Source organism: Mirounga angustirostris, unplaced genomic scaffold, assembly GCF_029215605.1.
Source record: "Mirounga angustirostris isolate CCGP_5_RB_7025 unplaced genomic scaffold, mMirAng1.0.hap1 SCAF_9, whole genome shotgun sequence".
In the NCBI taxonomy this organism is placed as follows: Eukaryota; Metazoa; Chordata; class Mammalia; order Carnivora; family Phocidae; genus Mirounga; species Mirounga angustirostris.
The window spans coordinates 2514913-2533294 of NW_026991717.1; the positions used below are offsets into that span (position 1 = coordinate 2514913).

General features: G+C 55.0%; 1 protein-coding gene across 5 annotated transcripts in view; it reads left to right on the forward strand.

Moving 5' to 3' along the window:
• Nucleotides 1–18382, forward strand: part of IL16 (interleukin 16) — a 100613-nt gene that overhangs the window by 78280 nt on the left and 3951 nt on the right. For 3 of the 5 annotated variants that reach the window (XM_045899292.3, XM_064569790.1, XM_054513273.2), the window contains 7 exons: nt 546–678; nt 4231–4330; nt 6667–7145; nt 10667–10889; nt 12531–13623; nt 15125–15293; nt 17111–17212. In XM_045899292.3, the coding sequence (XP_045755248.2) occupies nt 546–678; nt 4231–4330; nt 6667–7145; nt 10667–10889; nt 12531–13623; nt 15125–15293; nt 17111–17212 (2299 nt within the window). Of the gene's footprint in view, nt 1–545; nt 679–4230; nt 4331–6666; nt 7146–10666; nt 10890–12530; nt 15294–17110; nt 17213–18382 lie in introns of those variants that run through there. The other 2 variants (XM_045899293.3, XM_064569791.1) reach the window with 2 other exon arrangements.

Consider the following 18382-nt stretch of genomic DNA (forward strand, 5'->3'; position numbering starts at 1 on the left):
CATAACTCACTTCCTATCTTACAGTAAGAATGCGCTCCATACCTTCTCTCCTTAGTTCTTTTTGCAAGGACTTCAGCTGCTCCCCAGTCCAGTTATTTCTTCTTTACCTGTTAGCACACAAAGCGTCCATCTTCCCTCCTAACCATTCTACAGATGGGAACGCTGAAGCCCAACGGTTGTGATTGGTTAAATCATGGTTAATTGGTTAATCGCCTAAATTGGTTCACCTACACCCTCAATCTCGATTAGGCATAGTTTAACGGGAGAAAAGGAGGAGGAAGATTACAGACTAACCTTTGTTCATGTTGTCCCACCCCGGGTATGAAACATCCCCCCCACTGTGGCTGCGCAGTGAGGGGGTGAGAAGGGCACTGCTTTGGTCCGTCCTCCTCTGAGGGTCAGTCGGGTGGCAAAGGAACTCCACTTATTGGTGTAATTTTTAGGTCTCATCGAACAGCCCTGCCAGGAGTGGGACTTCTGGGAAGGGAGCGTCTGAAAGCCATGTTGGTTAGCTTGCTGACGGCTTCCTGTGTATGCTTTCACAGGTTCGGTGACGAGATCGTGGAAATCAATGATTCCCCCGTGCGCTGCATGACACTCAACGAAGTCTACGCGATCCTGAGTCACTGCAGTCCCGGGCCGGTCCCCATCATGGTCAGTCGTCATCCAGATCCACAGGTAACACGCCACTGGGGCATCTTCTTCCGCCCAGGCTCACTCTTTCAGGACTCAGCTTCGAACAAGACATAGATGAGAGCAGGTGATGCTGGCTGGGTTTGGACTTGAATTTCCAAGACCGTGTTCCGAGTGTAGTAACACGTGTCTGCAGCAGGGGTCCACTGGCAAACTCCTAGACACCAGAGACAATTGGCATGAGCTTAGGGGAGCTCTTGCAGCTGGGATACAAGCTCGAGGGCAGGAAAATATAGAGCCAGCATCCCTGCTAGAGATGCCACGAATCAGTCAACATATCCGTGCATCTAGTGGAGACCCGTTATGTGATTGTCCAGCCCTGAGCAGATAGAGCTGAACAAGCCCTTCCACACAGTCCTGCCTCGGAAGCTCACGGTCTTGCTAGAGACACTGACACAGAAATAATTGCAATACGGAGTGATAAGTATTCTGCAAATAGAGAGCTACAGAAAGGAAGGTTGGAACAAGCAAGAAATACCAGAAGTTAGCTTGTTCCAGGCAAATAATTTGAGGAAGGTCATTCCATGAAGTGGGGACACAAACTTCATTTGTAGGGACTTCATGAAGGGACCTGTCATAGGAGAGTGGCTTGTTCTCGGGGGGCTGGCATGTGGGTACTGGGTGGAGAGGCCAAGGATCCGGTGGGCATGACATTGGAGCGACCCTGTAGTGGGCTTCACATGGGGTGCTCAGAGTTCACGTCATATTCTGTGGGGGTGAGGAGCTAGGAGAGGACTGTGGCTGTAGATGGAATATGTTCAGATTTTATTTTTTAACCACTGATGGTGCGGTGGAGGACAGGGTGGAGGACGGGGTGGGGTGGGTGCAGCCTGGAGTCTGGAAGAGGAAGGAAACAGATGACGAGGACCTAAACTGCACAGTGGATGTGAGAAGAGGATGGAGAAGGGGGCACGGGGACAACCGGGAAGAACTGGTCGTACTGTTGGCTGATGAGCCTGGGGCACGGGTGGTCTCAGATGACTGGGGTGTTTTCGGGTCAGAAGCAGCACCAGCAGCATAGAGAAGAAAAGGAGGAGGGGGTGCTTGGGAGGGAAGAAATGGTCTCATGTGGGGCATAAAGAGATTGAGGTGCCTGTGGGGTGTCCGTAGGCGGTTAGATTCAGGGCTGATAATGGCTCTTGCGTGGGGTCCAGTTCGGAGTGAGTCTCGGGAGCTGGGGCCGTGGGCATTGGTGAGGTTCCTTTGGGGAACCTGGTGATACTCACCATCACTATTTATGCAATCCTTGTACGTGCCAGGCATCTTTGCTGAAAGACGTGACAGGCAATTGCATTTAGTTGTTGAAAAACCATCTGAGGTCAGTGTGATTCTCCCTTCCAAGTCACAGAGGAGGAAACCAAGGCTTAGAAGGGAAAGAGGAACTGGGTTCATGGTGGAGCTGGTATGTGAAGAAGCTAGGCTTTAAAGCTTATGCTCTTAACTAACAGACTCCAAACTCCCCAAGGAAATAGGGCAGAGATGGACTCACAGGCCAGATCCACATGCACCTTGTGTAGTGGGATTCAGACCCAGCTCTCTTCCGCTGTGAGCACTAAGGATGAGCACTCTAGAGAAAAGCAAACTTCCCACGACGGCAGACAAGTAATTTGTCTAAACCTCTGGAGATAGAAGAAAAGAAAGCGGCCTCAGTGTCTCTTGCTGCCCTGGGCACCGTGGGGAGAGGGCAGGGGAGGAAGAGTTGGGTGTGGGACCAAGGCTGGGGCCCCTGGCCTTGTGGCCCTTGGTTCTGGCTGGAGGGGTGGGGCACACACACAGAGAGGCCATGAGGGGTGAGGGCCATGGGGGTGAGGGAGTCAGGGTCCCAGTGGCCCAGAAGACGGAGCCAGGTCTTGAAAGGACAGCCAGAGCGTGGGGCAAAGGCACTGCAGACAGGGGAGTCCAGTGCGCATGCACAGCGGAATGCCTGGTCCTGTCCAGCTCTGCTCCTCCTTCTCGGTGACACCTGGGACATCCATCTAACCTCTCAGAGCCTCTCCTTCCTCAACCCTGGAATGGGGGAGTGGTCTTGACCTGGCAGGACTGCTGCTGATACGAATTCCCTGCACTCAGAGTTTACCGTTTGCTAGGTATTGTGCCCAGTGCTTTAAATGATTTATTATTATTATTATTATTATTATTGTGGCAAAACACATCCAACGTAAATTCACCATCTTCACCGTCTTAAGTGTACAGTTCGGTGACGTGAAGGACATTCTCCTCCTTGTGCCCCAGCACCACCATCCATCTCCAGATGTCTTTTCGTCTTGTAAAGCTGAAACTCTGTGTCCACTAAACAGCTTGCCGTCTCCCCGTCCTTCCAGCCCCTGGAAACCAGCATTCGACTTTCTGCCTCTGTGGTTCTGACGACCTTATGCACTTCATATAAGTGGAATCGTGTGGTACTTGTCCTTTTGTGACTGAATTGTTTCACTTAGCAAAATGTCTTCAGGTTTCATCCACGTGCTTGCAGGTGTCAGCCTTTCCTTCCTCGTTAAGCCTGCGTGATAGCTCATTGTGTGTGTGTGTGTATCTCATTGTGTGCATGATATCTCATTGTGTGTCCATTTATCCGCTTATCTGTCAGTGGACACTTTTGGCTATTGTGGATAACGCTGCTGTGAACGTGGGTGTGCACATATCTACTTGAGTCCCTGCTTTCATCGTCTTTGGGTACTTGTCCAGAAGTGAAACTGCTGGACCATATGATGATTCTATTTTCAATTTTTTGAGGAACTGCCATACTGGTTTCTATAGCAACAGCACTCACATCCTTATCAACACCTATTGTTTCCTGTTTTTTTTTTTGAGAGCAGTCATGTTATGGGTGTGAGGCGGGACCTCATTGTGGTTTTGATTTGCATTTCCCCAACGAGGAGTGATTTCGAACTCACCAGCCATTTGTACGTCTTCTTTGGAGAAAAGCCTATTCAAGTCCTTTGCCCATTTTTTAATTGGGCTGTTTGGTTTTTGCTGTTGTTGTTGAATTATAGGCGTTCTTTATGTATTCTGGATCATAATCCCTTATAAGATATATGAATATTTTCTCCCATTCCATGAGTTGCCTTTCGCTTGGTTGATTGTGTCCTTTGATGAACAGATCTTAATTTTGACATAGTCAAATTCATCTATTTTTATTGTTGTTGCCTGTACTTTTGGTGTCAAATGGCTTATTTTTTAAAAACCCTCTGACCTCACTGGGAAATAGGTTATATTATTGTTATTGTACAGAAGAAGAAATTGAGGCTCAGGAGGTTAAGTAACTTTCTAAGAGTACACAACTAGAAAGCGGAGGAACTAGGACTTGAACATAAGTCTGTTTGGTTCCAAGAGTCATACTCTTAACTATTAATCTAAAGTGATTAGTGACCTGTGACAGTAAAATGATGATGGGGATGGTGAAGATGGTGGTGATTTTGGGGATGGTGATCATGGTGATGATGGTGAGGACAATGATGTCGATGATGATCATAATGATGACAAAGCCCAATGCAAGACATTTCTGCTGTTTTACATGAGCAGGTGACTCGTATTTCCTAGGTGTCTGAACTGCAACTCAAAGAAGCTGTGGCTCAGGCTGTGGAGAACATCAAGTTTGGAAAGGAGAAGCATCAGTGGAGTCTGGAAGGGAAGGGAGACGGTGAGCTCTGACTTGGATGTCTTTGCCTTCTTAGACAGCTTAGGGATTAGCCATTAACTCGCCTTCGACCTCAGGGACATAAGAGTGATCATGGACAAGCACGATAAACGTGGACAGAAGTTGGAAGCTAGCAGCCCACCAGCTAAGCTTGGCTCACATTTTCGCTTTGTTCGGGAGGCACAGGATGACAGAAGCATCTGATTTTGAATTTTTTTCAACAGGCAGGCACTCTCCCGGCTCGCCATGTGCCAGGAGTCCTCACCGTCCCCTGTTAGACCAGGTTGCCATTTCCACAGGTGCCTCCCTATGCATTTGAGGTTTCAACCCCAAGATAATTATAATAGACGCTTTAGAACTACTAGCTAATAATATCATATCTGGGTGCCTGGGTGGCTCAGATGGTTAAGCGTCTGCCTTTGGCTCAGGTCATGATCTCAGGGTCCTGGGATCGAGTCCCGCATCGGGCTCCCTGCTCCTTGGGAGCCTGCTTCTCCCTCTGCCTCTCTCTCTCTCTGTCTCTCATGAATAAATAAATAAAATCTTAAAAAAATATATCATATCTAACTTTTATTTAAGGTCTTCTAAGGTCAGACACCTGGGCTAATTCATGCATTATTTTACCAGATCTTCACATATAATTCTTATGCACATTTCTTTTTTAAAAATTAATTTATTTATTTTAGAGAGGGGGAGAGGCAGAGGGGGAGAGAAAGGAACAGGCAGACCCCTCCCTGAGCTCAGAGCCCTGAGCAGGGCTGCTTTCACCACCGTGAGATCATGACCCAAGCCAAAAATCAAGAGTTGGATGCTCAACTGAGTGAGCCAAGCAGGAGCCCCTTTATGCACATTTCTAAGGAAAAGGTGGGGCCCTGAGAGGCTCTCTTACCCATAATCACTCTATGCAGTGCACAGAGCATTTGGACGGGGACTGGGTTAGCTGACTCCGGTGCCTGGGCATTAACTGCTCAGTGCTCAGCCGCTGGGCACTGGCCACGTCATCATGGAGCATAATATGATGGAACAACGTGCAAATATTGACAAGGAGGCTAAACTGCCTGCAAATGTTCAAAGAAAGGAATTTCAACCATGTTCTACCATCTCTACCCACTCAACATGCATTTATGCTCAGGAAAATGTAATAGAGAAACTCACAAAAATTTCAACAGTGGTTATCTCCAGCTGATAGGCCTGCAGGTGAATTTTCACTTTCATTTCTTCCTTTTTGTGGCTGAGTTTTTTTCTAATAAGGATGCATTATTTTATGGCCAGGATAAAGCAAAAGCATTTTTTTTTTTTCTTTAAAGAGGATTTGAACTGTGAGCTTGGCTGATCTTGGTTTTCTCCTAAGGTTAAGGATTCTCTTCCTGGCCTTCCAGAATGAGCTGGAATTTGAGCAAGAGGCTGGGACTCAGCCTGTTCCCACTCCTATGAGCACTGATTCTAGGAAAGCAACACCTGGAACTGTTTCCGCTAGAGGAAAGGGCCTCTCAGGGTTGTGTGGATGGCCCCAGGTGCTGAGAATGGGTGTGTTGGGGGGATGACCCAGGAAGAAAGGCTGGATGGGAGGGAAGAGAAAGGGGGCTCTGGCTAAGAAACTGTGGTTTGGGGGGTCTCGATTCACCCTCAGCTGGAAGAAATGGTAGCCTCGGTACAGGGCTCTACACACATTCACAGGCGTTTTCTCTCTTTCATACTGAGCCCTGAAACAAGCCCAGTAGCCCTGGAATTATTATCCCCATTTAACATGAGAAAATGGGGTGTTGCTGTCTGGGTTCCCCGGGAAGTCAACTCTGAGACAGTGTTTGGCAGGATGTTACCGTGGAAGAGTCCCAGGGATTGGAGCCTGTGGAGGGGAGGGGACCAGAGGCTGGGTAGAGGGAGAGGTGAGCTGATGCACAGCTTCAGCCCTCGCCCCTGGAGTTGGGCAGCTAAGCAGTCTGGTTGGCAGGAATGGCCCCTCCTTTACAGGCCCCTCATCTCCATCAGCCCCCATGCGTGAGGCAGTTCCCCGTAGGCAGTCCCCAGGGAGGCACCTACCACCAGTGCTCCCCACGGGTGGGACAGCAAGCCCTTCCTTGATGAGCAAGTTGGGGAAGCATCCGCGTCTCCATCACATGGAGACTCAGAAAGGCTGAGTGATTTTCCCAAGCGGAAGTCGTACCGCTCGCCCGGGACAAACCCAAGACTGCCGGTCTCCAAATCCCAAGGGACCTCAGATGAGAAGCAGACAGCCTGGGGTGCAGCGTGCAGCCGCGAGCCGTGGGGAGCACGGTGGCCAAGGGTGTGTGTGCCCTCCAAGCTCAGCTGTGGGGGGGCCCCCTGTGCTTCCATGACAGGTGTCAAAAGGTTGGAGAGTAGCTGGCATGGGCGGCCGACCTTGGAGAAGGAGAGAGAGAAGAACTCAGCACCCCCGCATCGCAGGGCTCAGAAGGTCATGATCCGCTCCAGCAGCGACAGCAGCTACATGTCCGCGTCCCCCGGGGGGAGTCCCGGTAGCGGCTGCAGGCAGCAGTCTTCTGACCTGGAAGTCCCCACCCACAGCCCCAGCCTGTCCCTGGGGCAGGAGCAGGGGACGCTTCCCACGGCTCCTTCCGGGCTGCCCCAGGAGAGCCCACCCCTCCCTGGGACGCAGGACAGCCACCCGCCCCTGAAGCTGAAGAAATCCTTCGAGATTTTGGTGAGAAAGCCCACAGCCTCCAAGCCCAAGCCTCCGCCCAGAAAATACTTTAAAAGTGACAGTGACCCTCAGAAGAGTCTGGAAGAGAGAGAGGACCCCCTATGCCCTTCTGGGCACACCTCACCCACGTGGGGCCAGGTAAGAGAGGTGTCTGACAGGTTCAATGTTCTCCTGAGCTCCAGAGCCAGGAATCGTGCTTCTGTTGTTGTTTGTTTGTTTGTTTTTTATCGTGTGCACAGTTGTTCTTGAGCACGAGCAGGAGCCTTAGCCATGGGGAAGGAAGGGGTCTCCTGCTCCTTCAGAGGGAAGAGGCTCAGCTCGAGCTTAGAGCCGACCGTGCCAAGACTGGAAGCTTGGCAGGTCCCAAACCGAAGCCCCATTCCCGCTGTGTGGCTTCTGGTCTCCCTTCTAAAATACACTGGGGTTTTCGGCTGCTTTCATGGGGGTCAGTCTTCAGGCTGGCCCTGATGGAGCCCCAGCAGAGCTCCCGGAAGGCCATTCCGCAAGGGGCGGGCAGGGGGGCTTCCTCGAGGGGCTGGTTACCCGCTTTTGGAAGTGACTTAGTCCATGGGATGGTGAGACCTTGGCTTCCGTGTCTTTCCCAACTCCTCTTGCCCAACTCCCACTTCCTTCTAGGTGGAGCTTGGGGGCAATCTCAACTTCTCTGAGCCTCAGTTTCCCCTCCTGCTCGCTGGGGCTGTTTGGAGGCTCCCTGCTCATTTCGTGGAACCACCTAAGCCGATAATCGTGGCTGTGATTAGTCTTCCAGCACACCCATGAAAGACCTCGGCTTCCTTCCCCTGCCGCCCATGCCACCCCCTTAGAGGAAGGCCCACCGACAGCCAGGCAGCGGCTGCAGCTTGGGCATCTTTATGCCCAGGCCCTGTGTGGAGCGCCACTTGGCTGCTGCCCCAGTTCGGCCCTACCCCGCCTCCTCCCCCGGGGGCGAGGGGCTGGCCACAAAGGGTCCCCGAGCTCCAGATCCCTCCACCAGCGGCTTGACCGCCAGGCTCCACCGCCTTTCTCAGCCCGGACCCCAGCAGCTGCCGTGGCCACGTGGCTGGCAGTGGGGCCCTCGGGACCTCCCCCCAGTGGCCTGGCGTTGGGCTTGACCAAGCAGGAGGGGAAGAAGGCCAGAGTGGTGGGGTGGGGAGGTGGGGGGAGGAAGGCGGTGAGTGGGAGGGGGAAATGGCGGGAGGGGAGGCAGCTGGTGACAAGGAAGCGGGTCCTGCCCAGAGCACGGATGTGGCTGCTTAGCTGCTGGCCTGATGAGCTCGTCGCTGTGGGTCCCCTCCCCCGCCTCCTGCTTTAAGCCAATGCGGCCTTCCCCTGTGAGTCCGGAAGGCAAGCGAGGAACAGGCAGGCGGAGAAGCCAGGCTTTTTGCTTTGCTCCTGGACACTCGGGAAAGGAGGAGGGGCTTTGCCAGGGGAGGTCTGCTGGCTGCAGGGCTTCCCGGTGATGCCCTGGGGGTCCCTGGCTAGGCTGGGCCATAGACGGGCGGCTGGCTGGAGGGAGAAGCGGGGTTTCTGCAGGAAGGGCTGGCGGCGGGGGGCTTGGACGTGGGCACTTCCTCCGAGCAGCCTTCCCTGGGCTGGGGTCCGATGTCTGGCCTCCCCCGCGGCCCCTTCTCTGTCCCTCCGCCCGGTCCCAGGTGGCCAGCGGGCCCCTCTCAGCAGCACAAGCTGCAAGACCTACTTCTCCTGGGATTGGGGGTCCCAGAGAAAGGACGAAACCAGGAAGCAAGGCTGGACCCCACTCCTCAAGGCTCCTCGACCATTTCTGGGGATTTCTCACTGGATGTGTCTCTCCTTGGCCCCGTCCCTCCCTCTTGTCCTCCTTCTCTCCCAGCCCCCCTGCAGCCTTTTCTCTCTGGGACAACCCCCAAATCTTTCCCATCCTGTGACTCCCGGGGACGTCACTTGAACAACCAAAATGACCCTCAGGATATTTCCCTCAACAAAAGACCCGTTCTCTCCCTTCGAGGAAATCAGCTCAGACCATCACTTGGGCTGGAAACCCTGACTGCCCTGTAAGCCCACACGTCTGTCTTTTCTCCTTTCCCCTCTCTCCCTCACTCACGGAGCACTGTGCTGGGGAAGCAGCTCAAAGTAGCTTTCGGAGAAATTTGAGTAAACTTGGATTTATTTCGGGGGCTAATTAAGAAAAAAAAAACCACCCTCCCACAAAGAGGGTATAATATCAGTTCATTAACGAAACAACAAAACACATTCGCGTCTTTTCCAAGAGGCAAAGTGGCTTTGACCACTGTGGTTGGTACCGGAGTGTCAGCCTCTCAGAGTGTCAGCGATTCACGGGTGTAGACAAATGTCACCCTACGGAGCTCCCAAATGAGCAAAGCTGAATTCCAGCCACGTGTCATTTTTCCTGCGTGATGAGGGTCTCAGACGCCACCGGCCTAGTATTTCAAGCTCCGAATGCCATGGCCAAGCCTTGCTTCTTCAAAGGACTAGTTCAAGGAGCCCAGTGGGTCCTGAGTTGCGTGGTCTCCCTGTATTTCCAAAGGCTCTCCCCGAGCTCAGGTCTCCAACGGGGACCTTGGGGGTGGGGGACAAGGCTCTGTGAACACATTTCTAGCTTCTGTAGCTCTCTGTCAGAGAATGTTTTTTTGCCAACGTAGATGTTCATCTCGGGCCACGGACGTCTGCCATTTCTGTTTTAGTCCCAAGTGATGCATTTATTCCCCCTTCTTTCCTTGCTCTGGGGAGGAGGCCTGCAGCCTTGTGGGACAGGCAGCCCGTCATTCCACCTGCCTGTGGAATGGAAGAACATGGAGGCCACCACAGTGTCTCCAGGCGTTGCTCCTGCAGATGGGCCAACATGGAAGCGTCCCTGTGATGACACTTCTCTTCTCCTTCTTGCCTGGGCCGGCGTCATGCTTGTCCCTCTCTCTGTGTCCCGCTCTCCGGAGCTCTCCTTTCTGCTTCTTTGCCTGGGAAATTCGTACTCTTTGCTCAAGAACCAGACAAAAAGCATCTCTCTAGGGAGCCTCGTTCACCCCTCTGCTTCCTCGGGAGCCCTGGTGGCATCTCGTTGGTGCTGCCGGATGCAAACTCCAGGCGAGTAGGAGATGGGCGCTTGGGGGCCGGTCCGGCTCCTTCCAAGGCTGCGTCATGAAGGAGCCTGAGACCGCATCCAGGCTCCGTGGGGAGAACACGGTGGCCAGGGACTGCCCAGGCCACGGCAGGTGCGGCAGAGGGCAGCGGAGGTGTAGGTCCCGAGGGCCTGGCATCCTTGTGGCATGCTTGTGATGGAGAGCCGTGCGGGAAGGGGCTGGCCCGCACTCGCCTCCGAGTGTTCTCACCTGAGGTTTGCGAAGGCCAGGTGCCGGCTCTCCCCCTCCCCGGGGCAGGGCTTCACCTGGAGGCAGCCGCCCTCCACACCCCAAGCTTTGTGTCCCTGTCACACGGGCCCCAGGGCCTTGACGCTCGGCAAGGAGGAGGTGTGTGCAGGACGCGGGCTCCCTGGAAGCCGTGGGGGCAGCGCCGGGGAGGAAGGGGCCCCCGTGTGCAGAGCCGCCGGGGAGCCCGTCATGGGAGCAGCTGGGCGCGGGCTCTCCAGTGCCAGCCCGCGTGCGCCTGGCCTCTCACGGCTGGAGGCCACCGTTTTCACGTGGCCTCGCTTCCTGTTTACACCACAGGAAGCCGGAGAGCAGCTGCCACCATCACCGCTGCTGCAGGAAGACTCAGCAGGGAGAGCCCCCCGCGCCCTTACCTGCTCCCCGGGGCCTGCGGTGGGCCCGCCGACGCCACCCTGCTCGGAGGCCGAGCCCGGGAGGAGAGGAGGCAGCCCAGGTAGGCTTTCAGCTCGGGCTTCCCGAAGGCAGGAAGGAAGGACCTTCTGGGTCAAGGTCCAGGAACGAGGTAAGGATGTGGGATTGCGCTGAGGACGGAGGGCTGTGCCCGACGAGGGCTGTGCAGGTTGGTGAGCAGGCAGGAGCCCCGAGGTGCCCGTGCAGCAGGACGTATGAAGGCTGGGGACCCCGTGGTCGGACTGGCGATGCCGTGGAGGGGCTCGGTCCGGGCAGTCGGCGGGAGGACGGAGGGGGACGGCACTCGAGCGCGCGGCGTCCTGCGTGTCCCAGGCTGAGGATGCAGCATCGCGTTCGCGGGCGGGCGCTGTGTCCGTGAGGCTGGCGAATGCTGGCTTCCTGAGGCTCCGTGCCAGGTGCTGGAGGGGAGGAGGGACAGAGGGACAGAGAGCGGGGCAAGCCAGGTCGGGCCATGAAGGAGCTCCCCAGCAGCAGTGGCTATACCCACCATATGCCTGTTGGAGAAACGCTCCGTGAAAAGTGCATGTGTGGCTCCCGGAGGGTTGGGGGGGGCGCTGTGAGTGGAAACATCTGACCCATCTCGCCCTGAGCAGGTGCCCCACAGTGGTGGGCTCCCCTCCTCCACTCTCCCTTCCCTTAGTCACCCCAATTGAGGAACACAGCAGAGAATAGCCCGGTGCTCTGCTCGCAAGAGTGCCTCACCCCCGTGTGCCAAGGGCTTCCTGGCAGGACCTCTGACTGCGGAGCTTTAGGACAGTCCCTTGCAACAGAGCAACAGATAAATGCAGAACCAGGCTGGGAGGCCTGGGGCCCCCGGCAAAGCCCCGGAATGCATAATAACCACGCAGCTCTTCCGGATTATGCAGAGCATCTCCAATACCTTGGAGGCTTAACGCTCTCACGGTTTGCTTCCCTGGAGGCCCCGCACAGAGACGGGGACAGCAGGGGTCAGTCCTCCTCACGCTGGGCTGCTTCCGGGTATCAAGCATCCCCCAGAGCACAAATCCAGAGCAGCGTACTCTTCACCAGGGCAAGGTCAGACCGGGGTGGGGGGGCCACGGGAAGGTCCACGTCCACTTGGCGTCTTTACTGCGTGGGGCTCGGGGGCCGGCCTCGCTCTGTCTCTGGGTGAGAGAGTCTCCCCACCTTTCTAGAGGGGATGCGCAGATATGTAAGATGCTGAGCAGCGAGAGGGGGTTAAGAACCGAGGTGAGCTGGGGTGTGCCCCGTCTGAAGGCACGCACTTTGGCAGTGCTTTTTAATGAGATGGGTGATTGAAAGCAAGAATGGCCACCAATCTGGGACCTTTGGCTTACAAGTTTTAAAAGATACTAAAATTACTTTGGCTTTTAAATTTGCAATGACTTATGAGCAGTTTGCCTTAGTGCAGTGGAAAGGACGCTAAGAATCAGGAGGTTCTGTGGGGTCTCGCCTTCGCTGTGCCAACGGGTGATCCCTTACCCGTGTGGATGTTGGATTTCTCAGTTGTGAAATACCAGAGATTGGCCCACATATTCTCTGCAGACCCTTCCAGCTCTAAAATGCAGAGAAGCTAAGTCTTGGTTCTGTGGTGCAGAGAATGGTGCCGGGGGTGGGGATGTGGTGTAGCTGCCCCCCCAACCAGGGCCCAGCACACGGGCTGGTCTCCGCCCCCAGAACGCTCCTTGCTATCTAGCTCTGAAACCAGGACAGGGGCGTAACGCTCAGCTTGGGCCTTGTTTCTGCTCCCCAGGGATTCAAACATCCCCAGCCAAACACCCCCTCCTTAAGAGGCAGGCTCGGATGGACTGTAGCCTTGATATCACCACCGAAGACCCCTGGGTTAGAATTTCTGACTGCATCAAAAACCTGTTTAGCCCCATCATGAGCGAGAACCACGGCCACCTGCCTCTGCCACCCAGCGTCAGTCTGGGTGAAGAAGACGGGGTGCGGGGCCCCCCAGACGGGACGCCGCCCAAGCCGGATGCCACGGGCGGTGCTCCCAAAGCTCACAAGTCGGTGGACAGTGGCACCGTGAAGAAGGGTCCCCCCGTGGCCCCCAAGCCAGCCTGGTTTCGCCAAAGCTTGAAAAGTTTGAGGACGCGTGCCCTGGAGCCGAGGCGGCCGCCTGACGCGGCCTCCCCGGCCCAGTCGATCCCCGCGCCCCGGGAGCGCCCGGGGCCACCCACTCGGACCTTCTCCTCCTCCATCCAACAGAGGATCAGCTCCTTTGAGACCTTCGGCTCCTCACAGCTGCCCAACAGAGGAGCGCAGAGACTGAGCCTGCAGGCCTCCTGGGGGGAAGCAGCACAGACTCCTGGGGAACAAGCGGGAGGACAGGTCGCTGGCCTCTCGGGCCGAGGGGCCGCCCCCACCGTCCAGCCGCAACCAGCGGAGGAAGAGCACCTGCCGCGGGGCTCGCCCACCTCCTCCGAGACCGGTGAGCCGAGTGTGTCGGGGTCGCCTCTGCCAGGACAGCAGTCCAGCCAGAAAAGCCCCCTCCCTGACCCCGACCCTCTCTCGAGGCTGTTGTCCTCACGGACTGAGGAGCCCCGAGGCCCTGTTGTCAAGATGCCGGGTCAGCGGGCGCGGAGCTTCCCCCTGTCCAGGACCCAGTCCTGGGAGACGAAGCTGCTGGATGAGAAGACCAGCAAGCTCTACTCCATCAGCAGCCAAGTGTCGTCGGCGGTCATGAAGTCCCTGCTGTGCCTTCCGTCTTCCGTCTCCTGGGGCCAGACTCCCTGCAGCCCCAAGGAAGGGGGTTCTCCCCCGTCGTTGGCCGGGGATGCCCCAGCTGTGAACAGTTCTGCGGAAGCTCCTGCCTCGGACACAGGCTTCTCACTCAAGTGAGTGTGCCCAGGATCTCCTCCAGCTTCCTGTCTTCCTGTTCTTTCTCGTCTTTCTTTCATAACCGTGCATAACTTTATTTAAAACAACGTCTCGGGTACCCTAAGGGATTGTTCTACCTGTTCTTTCCTGGGCGTGGGCGTGTGCATTACACCCTCCGTATGAAGGAGGAGTTTCACAACCCCTGGTCTGGGGGTGGGGAGGCGCTGGTGGTCCCTGGTGCGTGGCCCATGGAGGTTTGGAAAGCGAATGCACATCAGACGTGTCCCACTCCTGCTCAGGAAGTTCAGACTGGAGCCGGCAGAGGATGACCCTCTCCCCTCCTCACCCCCTGAAGGAATCCACACATACTCTGTACGTGGCTTCCGGCCCCTGGACTGGGCGTCAGGATGTCTGGGACCCAGTCCTAGCTCTGGCGCTGACTCCCTGGCCACGAGCGGGCTCCTCACGCTCAGTTTGCCCTTCCGCTGAGATTAGGAGGTGCGCAGGACCTGCTCCCTGGGGTGAGGGGAGCTCCAGTTCCCCGGGGCTCCCACTGTGGGATGAGATCCTGCCTTGAATTGGAACAACTCTGCATTTACCAGCTTTACTTCTTATTCTTAGACTGCTGAGAAAGGTTTGAGACCCATTGACCCTGATGTTTCATGTTCCAGCCCCAGCAGACAGCCTGGGAGGGAACAGGATTGAGCCTGGAACACACATCTAGAGCAGGGTCTCAAGAGCCAGACCGACCCCATGGGTAGCTCCCGGGAGCCGGGCAGATGTAGAGACGCCCCATAAAGTTGAGGTTTCCCAGGAGCTGGCTCTCTCTGGCTGAGAAGCTACTCTCCAGTTGGAACTGGGAGGCTCACCATCAGAATGTACTCTGCCGCGGAATCTCTTCACCTGCTGGCAGTAAATGTCTGCCCATCAGAGGGAGGAAAAATGTCTTCCCATTGAAACCACAGTTTCCTGCAAAGAATGAGGCGTAGCTGAAAAAAAGCTGGCTACAGGTATCAAAACACGTTCCAGAGGAAAAGGAAGGCCAGTTGCTGGGTGCATGGGCACTATTTGTGGTTATTAGGTGCTAATAATGGGGGGGATACGCAGGTACTGAGGGCAGGCGTGAAGGAGCGCAGAGGTGAGTGTGTGCGAGGTGCCATGGCCATGATCCGACTGCGGTGTTGGGGCCAACTGTCCAAAGCATCCGCTGTACCCTGGGGTGAGGTGCTGACATTTGGAAACCCTGACCGGGAGTCCGACACACCATGATCTGTGATTGTGAATCCCGGATCTGGGCATTTCACAGCCGTGTGAGCACAGACAAGGGTTCACCCTCCGTAAGCCTCAATGTCCTGATGGCTTCGGTGGAGGGATGCTGGCATCTACTCAGATTTGTTACATCGTATTACAGAATGCATGTCGGTGCCCAGCCCCATGCCTGGAACAGAGTGATTACACAATGATCGTGAGCTCTTACTAATATTCTGATTCGTACCGTGTGCTGTTTCTCTATGAAAGCCTTTCAGAGCTGAGAGAGTACACAGAGGGGCTCGGGGAGCCCACGGAAGCTGACAGCTGGGACCACAGCTCCCCTCAGTCTGGCCAATTGGTCATCTCCCTGCTGAGCTCTGAGGAATTAAAGAATCTCATTGAGGAAGTGAAGGTTCTAGATGAAGCGACGTTAAAGGTAGGCTTCCTTTGTAAGCACTTACAGTGGCCAGACGGGATGCAGAAGCGGCCCCCGGGGTCCTGCCCATGGGAGAGGGACATTGCGTCACTGGATCACAGTAAGACCCGCCACTCGAGGGAAGCTTTGTAGCTTATTGAGTGCTTTTAATCATTGGCTTATTGCATCTTTTCAACCATTTTGTAGGTGAGAAAGGTAGGGCTCAAGAGTTTTCTTTCTCTAAGTTCTGTGCCACGTCTCCATCCCACGGGCTGCTGGCCAGGCGTGCGTGTCCAGGGAGACGCTTGCTTCACGGGAGCATGCTGTTATAAGCAGCCATGGGTTACCAGCTCTCACCGCGGAGACCTCCCCTGCACAGGGAGAAGTGATCGATCCCAGGGCTTGCAAGCCGCACCCCCCGCCCCGTTTCCCTCAAGTCATTGTGAAAGTCCCACTTCCCATATGCTCCTGAGCATACCCCAAAGATGCGAGGAGAGGAAGTGGCCAGGCAGAGCTGAGGTCAGCTCAGCTCAAATGAGCACTAGCTCAAGGGCTTGCCCCTCCTGGGTCGTCCCGGATCTGCAATGGCTTTTTGCACCAGAATCATCCAGACTGGGGTGAAAGCATTAAGGAGGCATCATAGCTGAAATTCCCAAGGTCAAAGGTGTTGGCTCAGCCTGAGCCACACAAGACGCTCTGGGCTGTGATTCACTCATCACCCGGACCCTGGGACCATCATCCCCCAGCTCTTCATTCCACATGGAATAACAGGGTCAAAAGTATTGTGTCAAAAACAAAGAGCTGTCTTGTCTAGGGTGTCACTGGGAGGCCATTTGTTTTTCTGCTGGGCAAGAGCAGGTAACCTGATACTTGGGTCAAAGTGGGGAGATTTGGGCCAACGCTGGGGTAGAGGTGGGTGGAGAGGTACCCTCATCCCCCTGGGTCTTGGGGACTCCCAGTCAAGGGATCACAGAGTCAGCTGCGCACCAGGAGCTCTCGTGGGGTCAGAGCAAGGGAATTCTTTGATGTAAGGTTATTCCCTAGCACCAAGGTACAAATTGGTGGCCCGAGAGCCACGTGGACCTCACGTGTATTTTATTTGGTCTGCGTGGTGACTGCTACAATTATTATATTCTAAAGATGATAAAACCTGAACGGATACCTGGGCATCTGGTTTCTCTCTTTGTTGAAAGGGAACCATCGGGTAGCACTGGGTTCTTCTGCACCAGGTTCTTCAGCATAGGAGATGGGCTCCCTGGTTCTCTGCAGAACATGGCAGAGCCGTGTTCTCCAACGGGCTGGGTTTCCAGCTGACTTAGTGGCACCCAGCCCTGTCCGAACCAGTGTGGATGCCGGCGGGGTGGCCAGGAGGGGAAAAGAGCAGCACCTGTTACTTTATTTTTTAATTTATTTATATTTATTTATTTATTTAATATTTTATTTATTTATTTGAGAGAGAGAGAGAGAATGAGAGAGAGAGCACATGAGACGGGGGAGGGTCAGAGGGAGAAGCAGACTCCCTGCTGAGCAGGGAGCCCGATGCGGGACTCGATTCCGGGACTCCAGGATCATGACCTGAGCCGAAGGCAGTCGCTTAACCAATTGAGCCACCCAGGCACCCGCACCTGTTACTTTACACATGCCTTTTCTCTCCTAAACTACCTGCAACTCCAGAAAATACAGCACTCTTGGTCTGGATGACGGAACAGGGTTGAGGAAGGGATAGAACTTGGCATGTGGCCATGCTGGGCTTGGAGATCGAGTCAGCCTGATGTTGCTCCTTAGATTGTTCAGGCTGGCGTGGCGCATGTTTTTAATATATGTGTTTCCTTCCACAGCAATTAGACAGCATCCACGTCACTGTCTTGCACAAGGAGGAAGGGGCTGGCCTTGGGTTCAGCCTGGCAGGAGGAGCGGACCTAGAGAACAAAGTGATCACGGTGAGTGGCCCAGCGCTGGGGGTGCGTGAGAGCCAATGGCCCCAGCAGAGGGAACACCTGCTAGGAAGGGCCTCTCTGGGGGTCAGACGAGTGGCTGGCACCAGGCCCCTGGGCAGGATTTTGAAGGGGAGCTGTTGGTACCCCATCCTTTATAAGAAGTATAGTCACGTCACCTACATGACTCCATATTCTACCCTCACCGTGATCCTTCACTGAACAAGGAAGGTCTCTGTGGACCCCAAACGACTTGAATATGCCAAGGGAAATCTGAATCACTTGTGGAACCTTAAAAAAAAATTACAGGTGTCTCAGCCTCACATCAGGACTGCTAGATCAGAATTTCCCGGGGTTAAAAGGGACATTTAAAAAAAACTCTGTGTGGAGGGACATTTTAAAAAACTCCAACCCACCGAATGTCACTGAAGAGTACACTTTAAAGTGGTTCATTGTATGTTACACGAATTTCAAGTCAACAACAACAAAAATTAGAAGCAAATTTTATTCAGTGTCTCTTGTTTTGGACAAAGAGACCAGTAACCTGTTCGCGACTGAACATTTAGACAGGAATGGTTTATGGTCACGGGGGCCTTCATGGAAAGCCATACAGCCGACTGAAGACGTGGCCCTGATAACATAGCACAGCTCACCTGGATGCCGAGGGGCCTCACCTGGATAGAAAGACACCTGGGGAAGGCGGGTCCTGTAAAGGAGGCTGCTTTCCTGGATTTGCCCGCTGGGACCGTCGGTGGGGGGTTGGCTTGGATGCTGGAGAGGCTGCTGATGGTCGGTTGGGGCACTGGGGCCACGCTGGAAAGAAAAAGAAGCAGTTCCCGCGAGGGTTCACAGAGCACAAGGCAGGCCGCACCCTGAGCCTTCGGATTGCGTGGTCCAGCCCCCGTTCTCTGGGGATCTGCTGGAGCCTGGGGGGAGAGTGGGGAGGCAGCTGCCCCCCATCACCTGCACCTCCTCCTGTGGACCCCATGACTCCGGCCCACACCGTCTGATCTGCACTGGGAGTAGTCCACCTGTCTATCTGACCCGATGGTTTCTGGCCATCCCATCCTCATGGACCGAGCTGTGACATGGCCGCTCCCTGTCTCCAAAGCGGGGTGCGCTGTCCTCGTCGATGGCTGTGTTGTCACAGTGTATTCTATATGTGGGCTCACACGC